This window comes from Acomys minous (assembly GCF_964271855.1).
Source record: "Acomys minous genome assembly, chromosome: 16".
In the NCBI taxonomy this organism is placed as follows: Eukaryota; Metazoa; Chordata; class Mammalia; order Rodentia; family Muridae; genus Acomys; species Acomys minous.
Window position 1 is genome coordinate 59144427 of NC_140498.1, and position 26291 is coordinate 59170717.

At 48.0% G+C, this 26291-nt stretch overlaps 1 protein-coding gene across 1 annotated transcript; it reads right to left on the reverse strand.

Annotated features, from left to right (window-relative positions):
• Window positions 1-351: 351 nt before the first annotated feature.
• Window positions 352-25189, reverse strand: ARPC1A (actin related protein 2/3 complex subunit 1A). The gene is made up of 10 exons (XM_084761813.1): window positions 25033-25189; window positions 18833-18926; window positions 15581-15685; window positions 11664-11886; window positions 10702-10809; window positions 7639-7851; window positions 4314-4389; window positions 3930-4123; window positions 1969-2059; window positions 352-725 (listed from the first exon to the last, which is right to left on the reverse strand). The coding sequence occupies exons 2-10, from the start codon at window positions 18894-18896 to the stop codon at window positions 687-689; spliced, it is 1113 nt and encodes a 370-aa protein (XP_084617939.1). The 5' UTR covers window positions 18897-18926; window positions 25033-25189; the 3' UTR covers window positions 352-686.
• Between the last annotated feature and the right edge of the window lie 1102 nt (window positions 25190-26291).

Genomic DNA, 26291 nt, shown 5'->3' on the forward strand with positions numbered 1-26291 from the left:
TCCTTAGTCCTGCCCATCATATGTGATATTGAAGGTGGAAATCTCTCAGGCTGGGCATAGGAATCTCTAAGCCAAGATGTCAGTGGCCCCCCTTTCCTCTTTTCATGGATAGGGCACAGGAAAGAGACTGGATAGGCCATGGTCCCCCAGAGCATGCTCTAATGACTTTGCTCCTGAGTGGGTGCACAGCCCATGGTTCTCTCTGGTTGAAGATCGTAGAGGATGGTGTGGTGTAAGGACCTGAGATCCAGGGCCTGATCCTAAAAACAGGCTAATCTAATGGTGATGGGCCTGTTTTTTCTGCTAGAAACAGAATATAAAGAAAAGAAAAACCACGTTTGCACACTTGGGAACTTGGGATTTGTCTTTAATCTTTTTAGCAGACAATGTATCTACTTTCCTTGCCCTTTAAGTTAGTGTGACAATGTTCCATGATAAACTACTTAAAGGAAGCTTTGGTCAAAAATGGAATGAGAAAGCAAAAACAAAACAAAACAAAGTGAAAGAAAACAACAGCAGCAGCAAACCAAACCACTGCTGTCTTTAAAATCCACAACATCCACACGAACACACACTAGTTGCTTGATCAGTGCGACAGTGTTTCCATGGGCTGGAGGGTCTCACCACATGCGAACGGCAGAGTGTGCTCAGCCCGTCCCTCATGCTGGATGGCGGAGGCTCACTTTTCACATTATCCGGAGGCCTTGGATGGAAGACTCTAGGGTCTTGAGAAAAGCAGAACACCGATCAGTCCTGAGACGGGCTGCCTGCTTTCCCTGCCACACTGCTGCATTCCTCCACGGTGGGTGCACAGGCCCACCTCCTCACGCTGCACTCTCCAGGCCTCATCTCCACGCTGGTTCCCCACAAGGCTTGTATCACCTCACTTCTGCATATCCTTCCTTCCCCCCTTTTCATTTTTTTCAAGAGTGCTGGGGCTAAAGGCATGTACCACCATTGCCGCCTTCTTTTTTTGGAGACAGGGTCTCACTCCATCATCTTGGCTGGCCTAGAACTCTAAATAAACTACTAGGCTGGCCTCCAACACACAGAGATCCACTTTCCTCTGACCCCTGGGAGTAAAGATAAACATCACTATGCCTGGACTTTTAAGCTTTATTTATGTAATCTGGTTGTTTTTGTTTTTCGAGACAGGGTCTCTCTGTGTAGCCCTGGCTGTCCTGGACTCACTTTGTAGACCAGGCTGGCCTCGAACTCACAGCAATCCGCCTGCCTCTGCCTCCCGAGTGCTGGGATTAAAGGCGTGCGCCACCACGCCCGGCTCTCACTTATGTATTTTTATGTGTATGATGTTTGCCTGCAGGCACGTATGCACACCACATGTATGCGTGTTTTGGAAGCTGGAAGAGGGCTCCAGATCCCTAGAACTGGAGTTACGTTTAACTGTGAGCTGCCATGTGGGTGCTGGGAACCAAATCCTGAGTCCTAAGCAAACGGTCTAACTGCTGAGCCGCCAGGCCCCTATAGTAGTCTTTGTATCACCACATCTGGCATGTGTGCATGCATCTGATTCTGTGTGTGCTCCATCTTCTTAGCTCATTGAGTTATTTTTGGGGGAGGCAAGGAAGGTCCTATTCTCTAGCACAGACTGGCCTCAAGCTCAAAGCAATCCTTCTGCCTCAGCTTCCCAAGTGTAGATATTACAGGAATGAGCCCCATGCCCAGTTGTGTTTATTAAATAAGTTGGTGTGAACTATAAAAATGTCTATGCACAGAAATGTGGGCTAGTGGCCAACACAGGGCCTGCTTCAACCATGGCATCAAGTTTTCTTAAGAGCAATAGTATCCAGGAGACATCAGCCACCCAGCTCTCCTGCCATACACAGCAGCTGACAGTATCTGGAATTCAAGGGCTAGGGGAGTTCAGTGGAAGGGTGCTCTGCTAATGTGTGTGAGGCCCCGAGTTCCATCCCCAGTGCTGCAGAAAACACCACCAGGAAGATATACCTTGAAATCCCAAATTGTCATGGCTCCATCAATGCCTGTAGTGCAAAATTTGCGACAATCTTGCTTGTCCACCTCATAAATAGACACTTGACTAGAAGAAAAGCAAAATGAAAAGATCATGAGGCCTGTGGTGCAAGTGAGCCCAACCATCCTTACCAACAGGAAGGCCCCCTGAAGGAGATGCACTCTTCTCAATCCTGAATAGTAACATGCCCACCAGTATTGGGCCACAACAATCAGAGTCAGAAAATATCCTAAAGTTAGCGCGGTGAGAGATTCTGCTCCAGATGCCCATCAGGGTCACGTAGCTTGTAAGACTGTCTCTAAACAGGAGTGGGCTCACTGGCCTGGGATGTAGCTCAGCTGGCAGAGTGCCTGCCTAGAACACATGAGGGCCTGGTTGGATCCCCAATACCACATAAGTTGGGTGGTTGGTGCATGCTTGTAGCCCTATCAATTTGAAGGTGGAGGCAGAAGAAGATTAGAAGTTCAAAGTTATCCTCAGTAACATAACAATTCTATACCCCTCTATTCTGCCAATAGTGAATCTAACCTAAGGCCAACCTAAGCTACATGAAACCTACGCCACAGAGAGACAGAAAGACAGACAGAGACAGACAGAGAGACCGAGACCGGGAGAAGGAGAGATGATGGCCTCAGCATGTGAGGGGTAGGAGTAGGGCAGGGGCTCAGAAGTGATGCAGATATAAAAGAATTGTTTTGTATTTTCAAATGCAGGCATGAGCAGAACATGACTGCAGCCGAACAGATCCCCAATAAACCCTCTGAAATCAGTTTGCTAGGACAGCCAGAGCACGAGGCCCTGAGCCTTCCTTGCCTTTGAAATTTATAGGGGATGGTGCTGTGGCTCTGTGGCAGAGTGCTTGCCTAGCCAGTCTTGGGTTGTTGGTTCAATCCCAAGTGCAGAACAACAAATAAAAAATAAACAAGAGAACTCATTGACACACTAATGTCAGCGGCTGGCAGTCTGTCCTGCAGATGCTAGCAGAGCTGAGAAGACAGAGGAAACAACCTGTGTGGAATGCTTCCAAGACTGGCTCTGCAGACTGTCTTTTCTTCCCCACCTCAAACGTCCAGACTAGAGCCTGCCCCTCTAAGGAAGGAGACAACAAATTACAGCACACAGAGATGATTTTTGTACAGCCTGTGAGCTGAGAATGGCCTTTACACATTATTATTATTATTATTTCTTCATCTAACTTGTGTGGTGTGTGGTTTCACCATGTAGGTTCTGGGGAGCACATGCAGGTTGTTAGGCTTGGCAGCAAGAGCCTTTCTTTATGCACCGAGCCGTCTTGCCGGCACTGTACCAACACTCTTGCCTCAGCCTCCCAGGTACTGAAGCTCCAGGCCTGTGGCCCCATGCCCAGCATGAGCCTACCTCCTACACGCACTGGCAGACTACCCAGCCAGCCAGCCTTCTCTCACAGGAGCCACACTCCTCCTTCTGAATGCTGGGTGCCAACTGCATCTGGCAGGGCACATGATGAGGTGGTGGCCACCTACCTTTTGTTGTTGTTTTTTGGTTTTTCAAGACAAGGTTTCTCTGTATAGCCTTGGCTGGCCTCAAACTCCCAGAGATCTGCCTAAGTGCTGGGATTACAGGAGTGCACCACCACGCCCAGCTCTTTTGTTGTTTTTTGAGATAGGGTTTCACTGTGCAGTCTGGCCTTGAACTCAGAGATTCACATCTGCCCCTGCCTCATGAATGGTGGGATTAAAGGCCCATGCCACCACACCCAGCCAACTGCCTCTCTGTCAAACTGAAAATAAAACCTTAGCAAGCAACTGGGAAGGCACAGGCTCACTACTGCTCTCATTCCTTCAGCAACACTGGGGCCTGCCGCACAGAGAGCTGTTGTAGCAAAGTGTCGAGAGCAGGCACACTGGCCAGCCAGTTCTCTACAGAAGCCCAGGCCCAGACAGCCGGTGGCACCTACGTGATGCTGTTCTGGTGCAGTGTCTCCAAGGCTGTGTTGCGGTCCTCCGTCGTGGCCCTTTTGTCCATGTTGCGAAAGCGTTCCATGGCAGACATGTTGCGCTGGATGCTCTGTTTTGGGACGTCTAACTTTGACACAAAGGTCAAACAGCCGTGGTCGTCATAGTTAAAGAGCATTGGGCAGCAGTCGTGACCCTGAAAAGGGAGGTCAGTCAGCACAAAGGACCCCTTCCCACCTACCAACCCCGGCAGGGTGCTCAGAGCTGTGGCCTCTCTTCCAACCTGACTGTCTCTGAAGGGATGTGGCCCCGTGCCTGTCACAGGGTATGCATGACTTCTGGATTGGAGATGCACGTGGCATACGGCGAGGATGGCAAATACTTACAGCAGCCACAACGCTGTTCTCTGAGACGAATGACACACTCAGCAGTGGCAGGAACTCCGTTTTCAGAGTTGAAACCCTGAACACAAGAACACTTGTTAAACTAGGGGGAACCACACCCACGGCTCAGAGGACAACAAAGGTCTCATTCTCAAAGTGGCTTCTGCAGGGTTAGCCAACACTTCTCTAAAGAGAGCCCTTTGACCTCTCCTTACAAGAATCTCAAGTATGAGGTGACCCCACAGTGACCTTTAGAAACTTTAGAAACCTTGAGTGTAATGTAAAGGGCAAGGCCCTGGTTTGCTCCCTAGCACCCTCAATCAATCGATCAATCAATCAAAAGTAAAGGGCTAGCTCTCCAGCCTGTGCCCTGCCCCTTGCTAAGGCGTCTCTATTCCTCTCTGCCTCTGTCCCAGCACACTGGCGCTGCTCCTCTTGTGTATCCAAGTCCTCAGACCTTGGCTCTGACTGTGGCCCTGGCCTACAATGGCTTCTCCTCTCTTACCTGCCATGACTCTTCCCTGTTACTACTGCTCGTGTGATGCTACCAGTGCTGGCCCCACAGAGACACTTGCCAGCAGCCATGCCCTGGCTGAGTCACTGCTCTGAGATGAATCTTAGTGTCAGTGAGCTCACACTCAAACAGGCCTCTTGTGTGTTTGTGTGCACGCGTGTATGACTGTGTGCTCATGAGTGTGTATGTGTGCACATGTGTATGCATACACGTGTGTGTATTCAGATGTGTGTAACTACTCGTGGCAGAAGAACACCTAATGATAAATTATCAGCACCTTACTTCATGAAAAGATGATGTAATGTGTGGACACCTACATTTGTGAATGTGGAGGCCAGAGAAGATATCACTCTCCTTCTGTTATTCCCTCAGAAAGGGTCTCTCAGTGAACCAGAAGCTCAATGTTTTGGCTATACTGACTCGCCAGCAAGCTCCCAGGATCTGCCTGTCTCTCCCCCAAAAGCTGTGGTCACAGTACATGGCTATGCCTGACTGGGGATTTGAACACTGTACCCACACTACAGGATCTGTTTCTGAAAGCTAACTGCTGCAAGCTAGTGGTACACACCTATAACACCAGCACCCGGGAGGCAGAGGTAGGTGGATCTTGAGCTACAGCCAGTCTGAGCTCCACAGTGAGCTTGAGGCCAGCCCGGGCTCAGAGAGGCCCTGTCTCAACACATACACCGCCGCCCCCGCCCCCCCCACCGCACAATCACAGATAGCTGCTCGTGTCTCAGGAGGCCCTTAGTCAAACAGCTACAGAATTAAAGGAGTAACTCATTATCTGAAAGCTCATGCTCTGGCATATCTATGCTAGAGAAGAGGAGGGTGGGGTAGACAGGGCTGGAAAAGGCAGCTTCTAGTCGCTGTGAGTACAGAGGATTCATGCAGCAAGTGCTGAGAGCCGTAGGTGCTACAACAGCCAGCACAGCACCAGCACTGCCATTAAATAACACTGAAAGCAAGAAGGAAGAGTATTGTGTGAGGAGCAGGACACAGCCCTACTGTGCTAAAAACAAAAGGACTGCATGCACACGTGCGTGTGCGTGTGTATGCACACGTGCGTGTGCAGTAAGAGGACAATTTGTGCTAGTCAGGTCTCTTCCTTTACAAAGTGGACACCAAAGGTCAAATCAGGATCATCTGACATCTTTGCCCACTGAGACATTCCTGTTTGGCGTATTGTGGGTGTTACTATGTAGCCCACGCTGGCTTCAAGCGCATGACCCCCCTGTCTCAGCTTCCTGAGTGCTGGGATTATAGGCTTGCACCACCATGCCTGTTTTTTTTTATTTATTTTTTTTATTTTATTTATTGCATATGAGTGCTTTACAGAAGAAGGTACCAAATCTCATTATAGATGGTTGTGAGCCACCATGTGGTTGCTGGGAATTGAACTCAGGACCTCTTGAAGAGCAGGTGGTGCTCTTAACTACTGAGCCATCTCTCCAGCCCCCACCATGCCTGTCTTATAAAACTACATTTATCTGGAGGAGCATTAGCTTGACACCCAGCCCAGGTTACACAGGAATTCTACATCATAGTTTTAACACGGTGACCTTTCACAAAAGAATTCGTATAGTAAATTCGGCGTAGGAGAGAAAATCCCACCTCTGAAATATGTTTTGTGCCTCACACCATGACTGTTTCCACACACAGAGTGGCTAACCCAGAGACCAGCACAAGGGGCTTTCCTTAACCGCCCACAGGAAGGGCTCAGTGCAAAGATTCCTGAGCGAAGGGCTCCAGGCGCCTTCCGTTGCTACTGAGCCAACCCTCGCTCCCACGTCTGGTACGGTGCTTCAGGCTGAGCCAGGGACGCACTCGATTCTTCCCGCAGACGCTTGGGTGGCATGAAGGCAGCAGTGCTGGTGACGGCGTGGATAAGAATGGCTCTTTCTCTGTTTGGGTGGTGGCAGGAGATGGAACTAAGATGTGTGCACGCTAGGCAGGTGCAGCAGCCTCAGTCCTGGCTTTCTGGGACAAAGTCTTGGTATTTAGCTCAGGCTGGCCTTGAACTCATGACCCTCCTGCCTCTATCTCCTGAGTGCCAGCAGTATAGATGTGAGCCACATGCTCAGTCAGATTTCCCTCGTGGTTGGTGGGTCCCACTGAGACTTCTGTGGTGCTGTCCTTCAGGCTTCACAGCGTCACCTTCGTCAGAGCAGCTTCAAGGTCAGGCCTGTTAGCTCTTGGCACTGCCTCAGAGTTGGGGTAGGCTACTGGACCCTCCCTGGGACCCCAGCCGCTCTGTCCCGAGCCTGCCATCGGGCTGTGTCTAACTAACATGGATAGGGTGTAGATGGCTACCTGAAGTAGGGAGGTCGCATCTGTGCCTTATGGACAGGTCATCGTCCATGCTAGGTGAGATTTTGTTTTTTAGTGCTGTGGCTGCTTTGGGGTCATCCACACCCCTGTGAAGAACCTCTCACCTGTGCTCTGTACATGAGCCCAGTAAACTCATTGGTCGGGAAGTTGGATCTTGGTGGCATTATCCTTTGGTTGTCATGTGGGCACTGTATCAGGTGAGTGGGTGTTTGTTCACACCTCACAAGACACAGAATACTCTGGCTGTTCTGAAGGGACCCCTGTTAGCAGCACACCAGGAGGACTGCCAGTCCTGCCACCAAGCAGTGTTTCTGGAAGCCCCAACTTCTTGAAGTCATTGGCAGGTATTTAGACGTGCCTATAACTCTCAAGGCAGCTGCAGCTGTTGGCGTGTTTGCATGATACCATGAGAGGGCAGCCTCAACATGGTGCTGAGAGTTTACACCCTGTGTCCCTCCCTCCACCTGCAAGGCAAATACTTACTGCACGCTTTTTGAGGCGTCAGCAACAGACACGGTGCTGTCATGGCTGACCCAGGCCAGGCGGCTCCCACTGGCAGAGAAGCTGACTCCATGCACCCAGCCGCCAGTGCCACTGCCACCAAACTCAGACATCAGTTGACCAAAAGGCATCTTGCTGCCCCAGGGTGTGCTGGCTGGCTTCTCATCCACCTCTTTGATGTAGGCAGAGAACACTCTGTTGTTCAAAACATAGGAAATGAAGAAAAAAGCAAATGAGAATGTGTAAATACGGAAAAGGGCACCTGCAGCCGCAGAACAAAGTCCAGAAGAAAGGATCAGCTTGAAAATTGTAACACATCATGGGCAACGTCAGATCTGCAAGCAGCTCCAGACACACACGAGGAGGCGCTGCTGTCACCCCGTGTCAGACTGTGCAGACAGCAGGAGTGTCCTTCTGCGCCGACTACAGCGGCATAGTCAGCACTGCACGCTTAGGAGCCCACATTCAGTGGCAGGAGAGGAACTGCCTATACCCCAACACAAGCCAGGTATCAACTCACTTAAAGACAGATGTGATGGTGAGTTGAGCAGTGCACAGGAGGCAGAGGCAGGAAGGTCTCTGTGAGGGCAAGGCCAGTCAGGGCTACATAGTGAGACTGTCACCCAAAACAGTGGGGGGTCTTCAGGGGCCAGGGAGATGGGCAATCAGTGAAGTGCTTGCCAAACAAACATGAGGACCAAGGTTTGGGTCCTCCTCAACCACATGAAGAGCCAGGTATGGCAGCCTGCACCTGTAACCCAAGCACTGAACAGGGCAGAGACAGATCCTGGGCGCTCACGGCCAGAAAACACCAGGTTCAGTGAGAGACCTTGTCTCAAGAAATAAGGTGAAGAGTGAGAAGAGGACAATGTCTGAAGCCGACTCTGGTCTCCACACATGCACCCATGCACAAACCACACAGAGATACATAAAGCTGGAAGTGAAAACACCAAAGAAAAAGCTAAGAGAGGCAGGCGGCTCCCTACCCCTGCAGGCAAGGGCTGGCTCCCCACCTCGGGTCCACTGTCACCTTATAGCACAGAGAGATAGTCTGTGATGAAGTGGGTCTCTCACAGCCGGTGGCCTCGGTCTCTTCCTAACTCCTGTCACTATCTGCTTCCCCACAGCTGTGTGTAATGTGCGTTAGCCAGGACTGAGAGAGAGGAGAGGACAGAGGACCGGGACCAGCCTTCTAGTCTCTTCTGACTCCTCTTTAGAAAACACTAAACCTATGTGGTGTCCGCCCTTAACTCCAGCCCCCTGGACAGTAAAACAAGAAGACCACAGTCCAAGGTGGCCCAGCTAGAAGGAGGGAGGAGGAAGGAAGAGTAAAAAGAAACTGAACTTTTAGATTCCCTAAAAGAACTCTGAGCTGGCGATGGGGGCACACACATTTAATCTCAGTACTTGTGAGGGTGTAGGGGTGAGGCAGAGGCAGGCAGATCTCTGAGTTTGAAGCCAGCCTGGTCTACAGAGGGAGTTCTAGGACAGCCAGGGCTACACAGAGAAACCCTGTCTTCAAAACAAACCCTCTGGTTCCCTAAGCCCAACTCCAAATGACAGTGGCAGCTGAGGCTCTGGAAGGTTAAGAGCATCAGGAAGTGGAGGGCGTGAGCTCCTCCTGGGTGTGGGGTTGCAGGGACCTGCCAATGTGTTCAGACAGTTGAGGATGGAACCCTGGGTTCTGCTATGTGCCGGGCAAGTGTTCTACCACTGAGCCACACCAGTTCCTCAATTAGGGATTCTTTTTTTTTTTCTTTAGAGTTATTTATTATCATGTATACAGTGTTCTGCCTGCATGTACACCTACAAGCCAGAGAGGGCACCAGATCTCATTATAGACCGTTGTGAGCCACCACATGGTTGCTGGGAAGGAACTGAACTCAGGACCTTTGGAAGAGCAGCCAGTGCTCTTACCCTCTAAGCCATCTCTCCAATCCTCAATTAAGGATTCTAGGCAAGTGCTCGACCACTGAGCCACACCATCCCTGCTTTTTGTTTTATTTGGTAATTAAGCCTAAATATAAATGTCTGGTCAGGTTTTCTGGAAATTTCTCACATAGGTCAGTGCTTCTTAACCTTCTTAACGCTGCAACTATAATACTATAGTGCACTATAACACTATAATACAGTTCATCAAGTTGTGGTCACCCACACCCCAACCATAAAATTATTTTTGTTATCACTTCATAACTGTAATTTTGCTGTTATATACTGTAATATAAATACCTGTATTTTCTAATGGTCTTAGGTAACTCTTGTGAAAGGGTCATTCAACCTCCAAAGGGGTCACAGTGGACAGGTTGAGAAACACCGACACAGGTAACCGAGGGTGTGTGTGTCTCAACTCTTCCCCACTCAGTCAACACAAAACAGTAACTAGTTATTTGCTTTTCTTTTTACTAAAGGAAGAACTTTTTTTTCAAGACAGGGTTTCTCTGTGTAACAACTCTGGCTGTCTTGGAACTCGCTCTGTAGTCCAGGCTGGCTTCAAACTCATGGAGATCCACCTGCCTCTGCCTCCCAAGTGCCGGGATTAAAGGCGTGTGCCACCACTGCCAGGCAGAAGAGTGACTTTTACAAAGCAATCCATGATATGATTCCTGAAGCTCTTGGCAGTGCGGCAAGTCCCCTCTAGACTTGTGCTAATGACAGGTAAGACACTGTGTACCAGTTCACTGGCTCTCCTTTCTCCATTTCTTTTTTTTCAAAGGGGTCTCCTATATCCTAGGCAGGCCTCAAACTCACTATGTAACAGAGGATGGCCATGACTTTCTGATCTTCCTGCCTACACATGCAGAGTGCGGGGGTTACAGGCCTGCAGCACCAAGCCTGGCCTATGCAGTGCTGGGGATGGAATCCAGGGCTTTGTAAAAGCTTAGCAAGTGTTCTACCTGCTGAGCCACACCGCAGCTCCTAACTCCTTTTCTAGACCAGTAAGTGCCCTGTAGCACCGAGTGGCTCACAGTGCTGTGCTTTACAGAGAGGGACCCTATGGACACAGGGCAGAGCCGAGCCACAGGAGCTCAGAGCCCATTATCCCACCTGCATTTGAAGTCACAGGAGCCTGCAGCCAGGAGAACGTTGTTGGGATGCCAGTCCAGGCTGAGGACCGTGGAGCGGATTGGCTTCTTGATGTGCTTGCTCACCCACCTAAGAAAGAAGAAAACCTTCACACTGTCTTACAAACAAAAACGATAGCTTTTTAAAGCCACTCCAACAAACCCACTTCAAATAAGACAAGTGAACTATACACTTAGAATCCCCAAGAAATGCTAGCTACATTCATTGAAGTAAAGCCTGTAAGTAGTTATTTTTAATGTTCTAATGATGCCCTTTGATTTATGCCTGAGAATTTTTTATGGGCTACCTAAAATGCACAGCTGCTGCTGCTGAAGGGTGGCCCAGATGCTTGCCTTCTGTTAGGTAAGAGCTTCCTACACATAGTTCAGGCTGGCCTTCGACTTGCTACCCAGACTGGTCTCAAACTCCAGCTAGGATTACAGGTGTGTGGACCACACTGGCCTGATGAACTGCCCTAAGCCGAGAAACTTCACCGACTATACAGCTTATTTTCAAAGACTACATCTGAGACCACAGTAAGGTCTAACTTATTTAGGGGACAGTCTCTCAATGAACACAAACAGTGAACAGTTCCTGTGGTTGAAGTCAGTCAGGAAGAAATATTTCCTATATGAATTAAGGAAAGTTGGGGGCTGGAAAGGGAAGGATGGAAGTGAAGGGGCTGAAGGAGGAAAGGAAGTAGGGGAAGAAGGAAGGAAGGGAGAGGCAAAGGAAGATTAAAAGAAAAGATGTGGGAACTGAGTCATGTGCACAGGGGAGACAACACTAATGCAGGGCGAGGAACTCAGAGGGAGAAAGCACTGTGCAGCCTGGGAAGGGGCCCCTGGAGCCAAGTAAACACAGAGCCTCCACAGGGTCCTGGAGCACAGCCACGCAAGTGGGGACCATACAAAGCGGGTGAGAGAGGGCGCAGCACTGCTTACCAGTCATTTTCAGACTCAAAGTAACAAACAGAGATGAGCCGGGCTCCACTCCCCACAGCAAACTTGTTCTCAAGTGGGGACCACTTCACAAACGTGGCCGCACGGTTGATCCTCAGGATCACCAGGGTGGGCTTCCAGATGCCGTCCTTCTGACTCCAGACATACGCGTTGCGATCCGCCCCGCAGGTGACTATACGGTCGCTCTTAGGAGCCCAGTCAATACCTGCAAATGAGGCACAGGTCACTTGCTTTGCCTGGCCAATGACAAGGGACTGGGCTCTTGGCAGGTGGGAGCTGGGCCAGGGGTGACTGTGGGCTTGGTGGTTTCCTCCCACCCACATCCTGTCTACGGTCATCACCTCACACAGAACCAAGGCTGTTTCTCTCGTCAGTGTGTGGAGGACGGGGCATCCTTTTGAAGCCAGGTAGAGAAGAAGTGGGGATTACTGTTTTCCTTTGGGGCAGAGTATCAAGAAGCCCAGGCTGGTCTTGGCTTTACTGTGAAGCTGAGGGTACCCTTAAACTCCCGCTCCTTCTGCCTCTGCCTCCTCAGTGCTGGGAATAACGGTGGGAGCCACCTCAACCAGCTATAATAAAGTGATTCTGGGTTTGCTTTTCCATATGTTTGCACATGTTCCCATGTGCAGCGGAGGCCCGAAATTGTCATCAAGTGTCTTTCTTCATCATTTCCCACCTTTATTTACTGAGGCAGGATCTCACTTAACTCAAGCACATCAGTTCCTGCTAGTCTGGCTACCTAGCTCGTGTTGGGGATCCCCCACTGTTAGGAGAGCTAGGATTATGGGCAGCAGCTGGCCCAGCATTTATGCAGGTTCCAGGGTTTTTGTTTTGTTTTGTTTTCTGGTCTTTTGAGACAGGGTGTCTCTGTGTAACAGTGGGCTATCCTGGAACTTACTATGTGGACCAGGCTGACCTTGAACTCACAGAGATTCAGCTGCCTCTGCTTCCTGAGTGCTGAGATTAAAAGCATGTGCCACCATGCTTGGCTTCAGAAAACTATTTTTAAGTAGCTGAGCACCAGGTAGTGGTTTATACTTTTAATCCTAGCACTTGGGAAGCTAATGCAGGTGGATCTCTGTGAGTTCCAGGACAGCCTGGGCTACAGAGTGAGTTCCAAGACAGCCAGGACTACACAGAGAAACCCTGTCTCAAGGGGGAAAAAAGAAGTAAAGTTGGGCAGTGGTCATATACGCCTTTAATCCCAGCACTTGGGAGGCAGAGACAGGCAGATCTGTGAGTTCAAGACCAGGATGGTAGCTGGACATGGTGGCGCACGCCTGTAATCCCAGCACTCGGGAGGCAGAGGCAGGTGGATTGCTGTGAGTTTAAGGCCAGCCTGGTCTACAAAGTAACTCCAGGACAGCCAAGGCTAACACAGAGAGACCTTGTCTCGAAAAACAAAACAAACAAACAAACAAAGACCAGGATGGTATACAAATTAAGTCCAGAACAGCATTGCTACACTGAGAAACCTTGTCTCGAAAAAACAAACAAAACAAAACAGAAGTAGTTGAGCAGCTAGATGTGGTGGCACATGACTTTAACTCCAACACGCAGGAGGCAGAGACAGGCAGATCTCTATCAGTTCAAGGTCAGCCCAGGCTACACAGAGTCCCAGGTCACCCAGAGCACGAGAAGTAGCTAACACTGAGGAATAAGCTCCAAACTCTGCCATATGCCACCCTTGGTTCTATGAAATGCTGACAGTTTTCTAACATTTGTCAGATACCCCGCCCGCCCACTTACAGTCTAACACTGTTAGTCTACGTCTGCTAGAGGTATATTTAGACTTTTCCAAGTTGTTCATATCTAAAAGATGCCATGAGAAAATGGGTCCAATTTCAAAGGACTGTAAGAGATGTCAGGAAAAGTTATGAGTAGTTCACAGTTTTGGCTCTTTGGAAGAAGAGTCTTTTCATCTTAGTCTTTTCTCATTTAAAAATATTTCCTAATACTAAAATTCAAACTAAGATGAGTGTCCTTATTTGTAGGCATGAGGCCATTGGTAAGAGAACCTCAAAAGGCCAAATCTAGCCGGGCGTGGTGACATATGCCTTTAATCCCAGCACTTGGGAGGCAGAGGCAGGTGGATCACTGTGAGTTCGAGGCCAGCCCGGTCTACAAAGTGAGCCTAGGACAGCCAAGTCTACACAGAGAAACTCTGTCTCGAAAAACCAAAAGAAGAAGGAGGAGGGGGGGAGGAGGAGGAGAAGGAGAAAGAGGAGGAGGAGGAGAAGAAGAAAAGAGCAAATCTAATAGTAACAAGGTCATGGAAAGCAACAGCATTGATGCTGGTTTTGATGCCACATGTAGCTCCTGAGCTCACCTGGGAAAAGCAGGGAGCGTGGTGAGGAACCACAATGCCCCCGATGCTGGACAACTCCTTGTCTAAGTTCACGGAGGCCAGAGATCGACCCTGGGAACCTTCCTCTATTGCTGTTCCCTTACTTTTTTGAAACACGATCTCTCCCTGGGCCTGAAGCTTACTGTTCAGCTTGATTGGCTAGCAGGCTGTGACTCTGCCTGGCTACCCTACTACTCAAGCCCTGCGATTATATGTGCACTCAGCCATGCCTGGCTTTTGGGGATTCAATCTCATGTGTTCATGCTTTCCTGGCGGATACTTAATCTACCAAGCCATCTCTCCAGTCCCAAAGCTGAACAACTTTAAAGGATACAGAAGGTTAAAAAACATGCTAAGTTGTTTTTTGTTTATTTTTCTGATCTGGGCAAGAATATCATATGACAGACTCATGTAGCCCAAGGTGGCCTTAAACTTCCTTATGTAGCAGAGGATGACCCGGAAACCCGCTGCACTGCTCAGAAACAACGACAAAACACAAGAGCAATCCGTAGGCAATGAGTGGGTCAGCAGTTAGGACAGGTTCATACTTGACAGCACTGAAGACATGTCACCAATGTATGAGCACATGCACACACGCTGAACGAGCTTGGAATGATGTCTTCTGGGGAAGCAAAAAAGACCACAGACAAGGCCACTTCATTCTTTTCCTCTTCCCTGGACCCTTTTAGTGTTCTGGTATAGAAACCAAGATGCTTTCCCGACACAGGGGAATCTGTGAACTGCGACTGCGGTACAAGGCAATCTGACATGGGTGTGGCTACATCACGCCTGATTCAATTCTAACAACTTCTATTACATCTATTTAGAGTGTGAGCATGTGGGCTTGCACTTGACCACATGCAGAGGTCAGGTGGCAACTGGTGGGAGTTAGTTCTCTTCTTCCATGTGAGTCTCAAGGACTAACTTCGGCCATGAGGCTCGGCAACTTATGCTTTTACCATGGGAGACATCTTACTGGCCTCAGTTAAAAGCCATTCTGACTCCTAAAACAACACAAAGGAAGATGTACTCCACAGCAGAGATGGTCAGCCTCAAGTCCTTGATGCGCACAGTTCCTGGGGTCTAGCTCTGGCTCTGCTGGCTCAGGCCATTTGTAAAGCAGGTCCAGTGCCCTCCATACACTGGCAGAGTGCTATGTCTGTCCACCTGGGCTACAAGAAGCCTGTAACTATTAAGGGTACTACTTTTCCCCTCATATTTTCTATTTAAAAAAAATTCAACCAGATGCCTTTAATTCCAGGACTTGGGAGGCAAAACCAGGCAGATCTGTATGGATTCAAGGCCAACCAGGTCTACATAGTGAATTCCAAGACAGCCAGGACCACACAGGGAGACCTTGTCTTAAAAAAGATGAAGGAAAAAAAAATTTAAAAAAAGAGAGGGGGAATAGGAAGGGAGGAAATGAAGAGAGAAAACTTAGGAAGTCTTACAGCACTGAAATGAGAAGGCCCACTTAACTTGGTGAGGCTGTTTACTTACTCAGGAGAGCGCTTTGTTTGCAAACAGCACCCTGAGCCTGCAGCTGCATTACCTGTGATGTGTCCATTGTGTTCCTTCAGCTCATGAGCTTTCACCCACTGACTCCCATTCCTCTTGTAGATGTGCACTTCATGATTATTGGGGCTGAGGGCGATCTCTGGAGAAAGAAGGCAGCAGAACCGTTAACACCTTGTCATCTTTTGTTATCTGCAGTGCTGGAGTTTGAATCCAGAGAACTGCAACTGCAAAGATCTCCCGCAGGAGTTCAGGCAAGACCAAACTCCTACACCAGCTTTCCAAGTGCTGAAATTTCAGGCATGAGCCACCACAACTAGCCAAAATGCAAAATGTTTGTCTATCGTGTTGGTACTCAAAAAGTTTTGATCTCCAAGCATTTCAATTTCTGTTTTTTCACATTAAGAAAACTCAACCTGAGCTAGGTTGTGGTGGAACATGCCTTTAATCCCAGCACTTGGGAAGCAGAGGATGGCAGATCTCTGAGTTCAAGGCCAGCCTGGTCTATAAAGTGACTTCCAGGACAACCAAAAACAAACAAACAAACAAACAACACCCCCAAACCCATCTATCTGAAAATTTAAATTAGACAAAATGGTGCATAACTCAGTGGATATACTAAACCTACTGATTTATGTTTTAAAAGAGTGACTTTTTTGTTTTCAAGACAGGGTTTCTCTTGTAGTCCTGGCTGTTCTAGACTCGCTTTGTAGACCTAGCTGGCCTCAAACAGAGATCCGTCTGCTTCTGCCTCCCAAGTGCTGGGATTAAAGGTGTGCACCACTACTTTATATTTTTTAACGAGACTGAAATATTTGAATCCTAGAAATGACTACATGTGAAATGTATCAGTAGTATTTTTAAAGGGGAGGGGGTCCACGCTAGAGTACCAGTCTAGCATTGGAAACACCTTGGGTCAATATTGTTTGCACACACTCAGGCACACATGCATGCATCGAGAGCTAACACACACACACACACACACACACACACACACACACACGCAGGCACAAATAAAATTAGGGGCTGGGATGTAGCTTAGTTGGTAATGTTCTTGCCATATAAATAGGACCTGAGTTTAATCTCCAAAATATATATAAAAGCTGGTGCAGCATATGTCCATAACCTCAGCATATGTCCATAACCTCAGCATATGTCATAACCTCAGCATACGTCATAACCTCAGCATACGTCATAACCTCAGCATACGTCATAACCTCAGCACGTGTCATAACCTCAGCATATGTCATAACCTCAGCATACGTCATAACCTCAGCATACGTCATAACCTCAGCATACGTCATAACCTCAGCACGTGTCATAACCTCAGCACGTGTCATAACCTCAGCACGTGTCATAACCTCAGCACGTGTCATAACCTCAGCACATGTCATAACCTCAGCATGTGTCATAACCTCAGCATATGTCATAACCTCAGCATATGTCATAACCTCAGCACATGTCATAACCTCAGCATACGTCATAACCTCAGCACATGTCATAACCTCAGCACATGTCATAACCTCAGCATACGTCATAACCTCAGCATATGTCATGACCTCGGCATATGTCATGACCTCAGCATATGTCATGACCTCAGCATATGTCATAACCTCAGTACAGGTCATAACCTCAGCATATGTCATAACCTCCGCATATGTCATAACCTCAGCATACGTCATAACCTCAGCATATGTCATAACCTCAGCATACGTCATAACCTCAGCATATGTCATGACCTCAGCATATGTCATAGCCTCAGCATATGTCATAACCTCAGCATATGTCATAACCTCAGCATATGTCATGACCTCGGCATATGTCATAACCTCAGCATATGTCATAGCCTCAGCATATGTCATAAGCTCAGCATATGTCATAAGCTCAGCATATGTCATAAGCTCAGCATACGTCATAACCTCAGCATACGTCATGACCTCAGTATATGTCATAGCCTCAGCATATGTCATAACCTCAGCATATGTCATAACCTCAGCATATGTCATAACCTCAGCATACATCATAACCTCAGCATATGTCATGACCTCGGCATATGTCATAACCTCAGCATATGTCATAACCTCAGCATATGTCATAGCCTCAGCATATGTCATAAGCTCAGCATATGTCATAACCTCAGCATATGTCATAGCCTCAGCATATGTCATAAGCTCAGCATATGTCATAACCTCAGCATACGTCATAAGCTCAGCATATGTCATAGCCTCAGCATACGTCATAAGCTCAGCATATGTCATAACCTCGGCATATGTCATAACCCATATGTCATAACCTCAGCATACGTCATAACCTCAGCATATGTCATGACCTCAGCATACGTCATAGCCTCAGCATACGTCATAACCTCAGCATATGTCATAACCTTAGCATATGTCATAGCCTCAGCATATGTCATAGCCTCAGCATATGTCATAACCTCAGCATACGTCATAAGCTCAGCATATGTCATAACCTCAGCATACGTCATAACCTCAGCACATGTCATAACCTCAGCATATGTCATAACCTCAGCATATGTCATAACCTCAGCATATGTCATAGCCTCAGCATATGTCATAACCTCAGCATATGTCATAGCCTCAGCATATGTCATAACCTCAGCATACGTCATAAGCTCAGCATATGTCATAACCTCAGCATATGTCATAACCTCAGCATATGTCATAACCTCAGCATATGTCATAGCCTCAGCATATGTCATAAGCTCAGCATATGTCATAACCTCAGCATATGTCATAACCTCAGCATATGTCATAACCTCAGCACATGTCATAACCTCAGCACATGTCATAACCTCAGCATATGTCATAACCTCAGCATATGTCATAACCTCAACATATGTCATAACCTCAGCACATGTCATAACCTCAGCATATGTCATAACCTCAGCACGTGTCATAACCTCAGCATGTGTCATAACCTCAGCATATGTCATAACCTCAGCACATGTCATAACCTCAGCACATGTCATAACCTCAGCATATGTCATAACCTCAGCACATGTCATAACCTCAGCATATGTCATAACCTCAGCATATGTCATAACCTCAGCATATGTCATAACCTCAGGCGAGGTGAAGGGGCAGAGACAGGAGAATAGCTGGAGTCAATGGCCACCAGCAGGCCAGCCTAGCAAACTGAAGTGTTCTAAGTTCAGTGAGAGACCCTGTCTCAAGAAAAAGGGTGGCAGAGGAGCAATTAAGGAGGACGCTTGACACAGAGCTCTGGCCCGCACACAAAAGCTGCAACACACTCAAAGCACACTTACGGGTACGATCCCTGTTCCAGGCATGGCAAGTGATGGGCTCCAGCAGAAACTGATGCAGAGACATGATTCTTAAGGGGTTCCAGAGGTCAGAAAGCTGAAATGAGCAACAGGAAAGAAAACACTTAAAATGTCATGAAAATAGTGTGTAATCAGGGAGAAGTACAGCATTGATCTCTCATTAGAGAAGACCCAATGGCGATGCAGAAAGTAATCACATATGTAACCAGGACTAGCACTGTAGCCGCCACTGTAGACTCTAGTCTCAAGGGTCATCAGTGAACTCTAAATCGCTGTTAAAAATCGAGGCAGGGTGCTATATTCAGTCTCAAATTGCCACTCCACACAGGGCTGATTGTTTGCAAGGAGGGAACACACACTCGGAATAAAGCCATCTGGTAGTCCTCACGTTGACCAAGTGATCAAAGCTGGACCTACAGAGCAGGGGCAGAGCAATGTAAACCACAGTACTGAACAGAGGCAAAATGAGCAGCACGGAACAACTTGAAAACAATCATTTGATTCGCCATTCACAACAGGGTCCTTGTAAGAACAAAATGGGTAGTCAAGGTGGAAAGGGCTGGGGTGTAGCTCAATGGGAAAGTACTAGCACAGAATGTGCAAGGTCCTGGGTTTAAATCCCACCAAGGAAAGAAGAACGAGGTCTGAAGAGATGGCTCAGCAGTTACCAGTGCCTACAGCTATTACAGAGGACCCGAGTTAAGTCCCTGTGCCCACACTGGCTCACAGCCACCTGTAATTCCAGATTCAGGGGATCTGATGGCCTCTTCTGGCCTGCATAGGCATCTGCACTCACAAGGGCATACCACCAGAGACACACAATACATTTAAAAATAAAGATAAATCCGACCAGTGTAGTGGCACACACCCTTAGTCCCAGCACTCAAGATGCCAAGCCAAGAGGAACTCTGGGAGTTCAAGGCCAGCCTGATCTACATAGTGAGTTCCAGGCCAGCCTAGGCTATGGAGTAAGACTCTGCCTTAAAAGCAAGTCAGTCAGCCAGCTAGTCAGTCCAACAAGAAGCTACAGGACCATGCCAGATAAACCTTGGAAGACGATCAACCCAGTTATGAAGCACACCCGCCAAACATATTCCCTCTAAATCCACTCAAGGTCTGGATCTCACTTTCAGTTTATGGGAGATAAAGGGGAAAGGACACTACAAAATGAAGGCAAATGGACGCAGGCCTTCAGATATACCCTGTGGTTAAAGCACTTGCTTTATGAGCCAGATGACCTGAACCATCCCCGAAGCCCTCAGAAAAGCTGGGGACAGAAGCCCATGCCTCTGTGTTCCAGTGATCCTCAGGGAGACGGCAGGTGGAGACAGGCGACCCTGGCCAGCCGAGGTCACACAATGACATGCAGCAGAAGGGTCTCTTGTCGCAAACAAGGTAGAAGGTGAGGACGGGCACCCGGGGCTGTCCTTTGATGTCTGGGCATGCCGTGGCATGTTCCCACGCATGCACATCAGAAACACATACTCATACAGTTCCCATGTGTGCGCACGCATGCATGCACGCACACACACAAACACATACTCACTTTCTGTTTGTCTGTAATTAAAAATTCCCAGAGGTACCCTCTAGAGAACAACTTGCCTGGACTATTTTAAAAGGCAAGATGGACAGGTATGGTAACGAACAGCCACGATCTCAGCACTTGGAGGCAGAAGGAAGAGTCTAAACTAAATTACAAAAGAGCCAGGAAAACCGACTTTCATAAAAGACAATTGATTATAATTGGTATGTTTAACCATAAAAGACACATGTAACACATGAATTTGAGCTCAATTGCTTTATAACAGCATGAAATTATCTTCATTTCCTAGCTGTGATAATGGGACTGCCCTAGGTAGGAACAAGTCTTAGCTGTGATAAAGTGAGGATGTGTTTGAGATGAAATGTCCTTTCTTCCCACTATGTAGCCTGGCTGCCTGGAACTCTCTATGTAGACCAGGCTAGGCTCAAACACAGAGAACCACATGCCTCTGCCTGCAGAATTCTGTGATTAATGTTTTTTTGCATGAGACAGGGTCTTACTATGTAGCCCAGGCTGGTTTCCAGTGAACAACCCTGCCTTAGCTTCCTGACTGCTGGTGCATGCCACCATGTGCAGTGAGATAGGAATTGTGACACCAGCAGGAAATGAGTGGAAGAGACACCAGAAGGCTGTGAGGCAGACAACAGGTAAACCTGATCAGCAAAAGTGAGTGAGTGGAGCACAAAAAAGAAATACTCTGCTAAAGGAACCCAGGGCCAAAAAGAAGTCAGTGCATCCTTGACTGAAAACACCTGATACCTATCTTTAATTGACACACTCTAGAGTGAAGAGATTTTGCTAGATATGGTGGTGCACATCTGTAAAATTAACACTTTGGAGGTGGAGACAAAAGGATGAATAAGTCAATGTTAGCCTCAGCTATACAATAAATACAAGGCCAGCCTGAGCTACATGAAAAAAGAATGAAATATTTGTTATTACATTTTGCCTTTCACATGTTCTATAAAGCAAACCGAAACTCATAAAGAGTCATTGATTTGATTTTCATACTAATTAATTTTAAAAACATGTTTTTAACATTTTAAAAGTCAGTGTGTGTGTGTGTGTGTGTGTGTGTGTGTGTGTGTGTGTGTGTGTGTGTCGATAGACCCAAGTGAAGATAGACCCAAGTGAATGTCTACAGAAGCCAGAAGAGGGCACTGGCTCCTTTGGAGCTGGAGTTACAGACAGCTATGAACTGACTGGGATGGTGCTGGAACCACATCAGGATACTCATAAACACTGAGCCATCGCTCCAGCTCCTTATTTGCTTTTTTTGGTGCAAAGTATAGAACACAGCACTTTGCACATTCTAGGCCTTGCTTGAAAATCACACACACAAAAAAATTAAAAATAAATTCAAGTGAGACTGCTTTATTTGCTTTTTAAAACATAAACTTTAACCTGGGTATGGTGGCAAATGCCTTTAAGCCTGGCTCTGGGGAGGGAGACGCAGTTGGATGTCTATGAGTTCCAGGCCAGCCTGATCTACACAGTGAGCTCCAAGCCAGACAAGATTCCTTAGTAAGACTCTACCTCTTAAACAAATAAACAAACTTTCAAGATGGCGGCATGTGCCTGCAATCTCAGCGTTTAGAAGGCAAAGGCAGGAGACGCACTGCCCATTCCAGGTCAGTCAGAGTTACACAGTGAAACCTTGTCTCAAACAAGCAAGGGCTAGTAAGATGGTTCAGTGACTACAGGTGCTTGGTGCCAAGTCTAATGCCCCGAGTTTGGTGCCTAGAGCCCCCGTGGTAGAGAACCACACTGTCCTGTGACCTTCACATATACACCATGGCACATGCAACCCATACTCGTAACATACACAAAAATAAAGCCTGCATGAGTGTCACAAACAACAAAGCTTGCGGATGAACACCTTATGCAGCTTCTCCTTGTTTCTGACACCTGATATGCTAACTCTAATTTTTTCACATGTTCGTCAAAGTAACATCTAATGGGGTAAGAGAGAAAGTTCAATGGTTGAGAGCACTCGCTGCTGGCTGGAGAGATGGCTCAGAGGTTAAGTGCATTGCCTGCTCTTCCAGAGGTCCTGAGTTCAATTCCCAGCCACCACATGGTGACTCACAACCATCTATAATGGAATCTGATGCACCCTTCTGGCCTGCAGATCTACATGCAGGCAGAGCACTGTATACATAATCAATCAATCTAGCTGCTCTTCTAGAGGATCAGAATTCAGTCTCAGGACCTGTGTCAGGAAGCTTACAACTCTGTGTAACTCCAGTTCCAAGGGACCTGACAAATCTTCTGGCCTCTACAGGGACCCACACACATATAGAAACACACACACACACACACACTTTTGTAAAATGGCTTATTACAAATATTGCTAACTGTAAGCAATTTAGCTTAAAACACAAATCTGTAATAATATAAATGTGTATGTAAAAAATAAAAAGGGGGGGGGTGGAATCCCAAATCTGACAAGCTCACTTACTAACTGAACAAAATGTGTCTGACATAACATGATACCCACGTATAATAGGGGAATCTATTTCATACTTAGCTGAAACTGCACAGTGCAAATAAAGGCTTCATTCATATGGTGACAAATTTAATCCCTAACCTGCAGGTGATATGTAAGCAATGTTTGAAACTCTTGAGGCTCAAGTGGAGAAAGGGGACTCCACAGGTGACGACATGAACGTAACAGGACTTTCTGGGCACTCAGGAGTCAGAGGCAGAGGACTACCCAGTAAGACCCCGTCGTCTCCAACAAAACAAACAGGAGCCAGGCACCGGCTGAAAAGGACTGAAGGAACAGGGTGACTCCACGGGCTCCCACGCTCTTCAGCTCTCACTTTTTTTCTTCCTGTGGTGCTGGTGAGCTGACCTATTGTGCATACCAGGCAAGCGCTCCACCAACTCAGCCACATTCCCAGCCTTCATGTGGAGTCACTTTAGTGTCTGGTTAAAATGGGCCCTGGAGACAAGGAGGCCTGAGTTTGAATCTTGGCTTTGACATAATGACAGCAGGCAAGGCATTCTTCATTTCATCTGTAAAGTAGGTCTCTAAGTGTCAGGAGGACTAAACGAGACAGCACACGAAAGCACGTTGAACCAAAGCCAGCCCCTAACTGATCCCAGTAAGTCCGTTCTCCCGTCCTTTGGGTTGGAAGCCTAGCCTTTAACAGCACAGCCATCTTGCGACCCCACTAAATTAGTTCTCTTCCAATCCTCTGTCACAAAGCTTTGGACCAGCCCTAGAAGGGTCCTCTGAACTTGGAAACATTCGCGTATGTTGATTTCTTGGCCCCATTCCACGGGAATGGGACAAATTCACATAAGTTAGACTTTCTGCTCCCTGTTAGGGTCAACTTTAGGCCTGTGATTCATCTAGTCTCTAATTGCTCTCAACCCAACCCAGCAATACCAGCTGCTCCGACAAGGTCACCACACCCTACCAATGCCCCGACAGGCTTCCCTCTAACTTCCAGCGTCATCAGACCATTCCACGCTTCCTGTGGAGAATGTGTTGGCATTACACTAGACATTTAGCTCAAAACACTATCATCCATCCTCTAGAGGAGTTTGCGGTTTCCAAAAGGATCCCCCAATTGCGAACGGCAGAAAAACTGGAGAAAGCCCCCAGATATTCTGTGGGAGAAAGCAGCCGTCGGCTCGCTATAATGGGGGCAAGCATCCCAAACTGATAACTTCTAGAGACCTGAATCCTAAGGCCTACATGGAAACCAAAAGTATAAGCAAAACTGATTTAAAAAAAAAAAAAAAAGGAGCAAACTGGGTCATTTCAGTAAACTGGGCAGTGAGAAGCTAGGCGAGAGACTCCCAAGCCACAGCATGACAACGAACGGCTTTATAATCAGAGATTCTAAGCTACTATTTATTAAGCGCCTACCATGTTCCCAACAGTGTAAAGTATTTGAATGGGGCTAGAAACATAAATGAATCCTAGTCCTTAAGTCCGAGGAAAGAGAAGAGAAAGGAAAGAAAGCCAGGCGTGCGTAGAACGTCCCGGATGCATTAGTAATGGCTATTACTTATCCGCGTATTATTTTGAACAGCTACTCGGGGTCAAAAATTACTGTAAGCAACTTAAGCAAATGAATTCACATGAACCTAACAAAACCAAGTAGACTAAGAAGCTTCTTACTGCAGCTGGGGGAAACTGAGGTCACCTGGCAAAGCGGCAGAGTCAAATGGGTCCTGCATAAAGGACTCTATGCAGTTAATAGGAGCGTAGATAAGGGTGCAACTCTGACTGGGGCGAGGGCGGTGGGGTCTAGGCTAGAGCAAAGAAAGGAATCTTAAGGTTACTCAAAAGATGGCTCTTTTCTTGTTGCGGAGGATCCCCCAATAACTGACGGATCGCAGGCTGCTCTAAGGCAACATCTTAGACGTTGCGGGGTGCCAGCGGCCAAGCTGTTCGCTCTCTCCTCCGAGATGGAGGGGCAGCTGGAAAAGCGCTCAGAAACGCTGGACGTGTGTGACGCGCGTGCATCTCGGGTTGTGTGTGTGTGTGCGTGGAGGGGACACCAGGGACTCGGGTCACCACGAAGAACGGAGACCCCGGACTCGCCGCCCCCGCGCCCCATGGAAAAATAACAAAAACGGAGGCGACCCGGGCCAGACACTCGGTCCCGAGGCCCCTTACCTGGGGTCGGGGAGGTCCGGAGGGCGGAGCGGAGGATTCGCGGACTCTGGTCAGTCGACGCGAACAGGCTCCGGCCCGGCGCGGAGGCAGGAGGGAGGCCTAGAGGGAGGGGCGGACAGATCCCGGAAGTGGCCAGGGCGCCTGCGCGGCGCAGGCTCTCGGCTGGTGGGCGCAGGCGCAGAACCCAGGGCGAGTTGGGTGGCTGTGTCTGGACAGCTCAAGTCGCTCAGGTGTGGCAGCAAGTCAGCGCTGGGGCATGCTGTGGAACTGGCCTACTCCTTTCTTTAAAGGGAGGAGGAGGAGGAGAGGAAGGAGAGGGAGAAATATGTATGTATGTACACACACACATATATGTGTAATGTACATACTCCTGAACCAAGGCCCAGGTGTGAAGTGTTGGAAGCGTAAGTGCTTTTTGTTACAAATTACTGAGGGTTAGGGAGTCCAGGGCTCATGGGTCTGAAGAGCAATTCTATAATGATGATAATGATGATGATGATGATGATGATGATGATGATGATGATGATGTGGTGAATGTGGATGTCTGTTGATAAGTGCATGTGAGTGCAGGTGTCCCTGGAGGCCAGAAGAGGACAGCGGATCCTCTTGGAGCTGGGCTTGGGAGCTGCCCTATATGGGTGCTGGAAACTGAACTTGGGTCCTCAGCAAGAACAATGTCATCTTTCAGGCTGAGCCATCGCTCCAGTTCCTGCAACTAAGTTTGTGTTCCTTCATGCAGGTTGGGGGTCAGAACTCGTAGACCATTGCTTTTTCTTTTTTTTCTGCCATGCACGCTCTGCAGAAAGTCTCAACGTCTAACTCGAAAGTCTCCTTGACCGTTCCTGGATCAGATCACTTGTCCCTGTACTCAAAATGATGGCACAAGACGGGGCAGTGGAAATCTGAAAAGAGTGTTTGCTGTGTAGATGCAACTTCTAAGAATGTCCCCAAACCCCACATCCAGTCATACTGCTGCCCCTGCCCCGGATAGAAATTATGAGGCAACCAGTACCCGTGTTCTGCTCTGTTGGGCAACCCAGCCCTTGCCTCGTTCCCTTACGGTGGTGTATGTATTTGTCCCAGTGGACAGTAAGCGCTGCCTTAAACACGATAAAGGAATAGTTTATTCTGAGCCCAATCTAAGAGAGCGTTGCCTAGCAATGCTCAGATGCCTTATGTTCCACCTTGAAACCAGCTGCATTATGGCTTTTAGGATCATTATTAGTGTGTCCCTAGGACGTGTAGCACTCACACGGAGG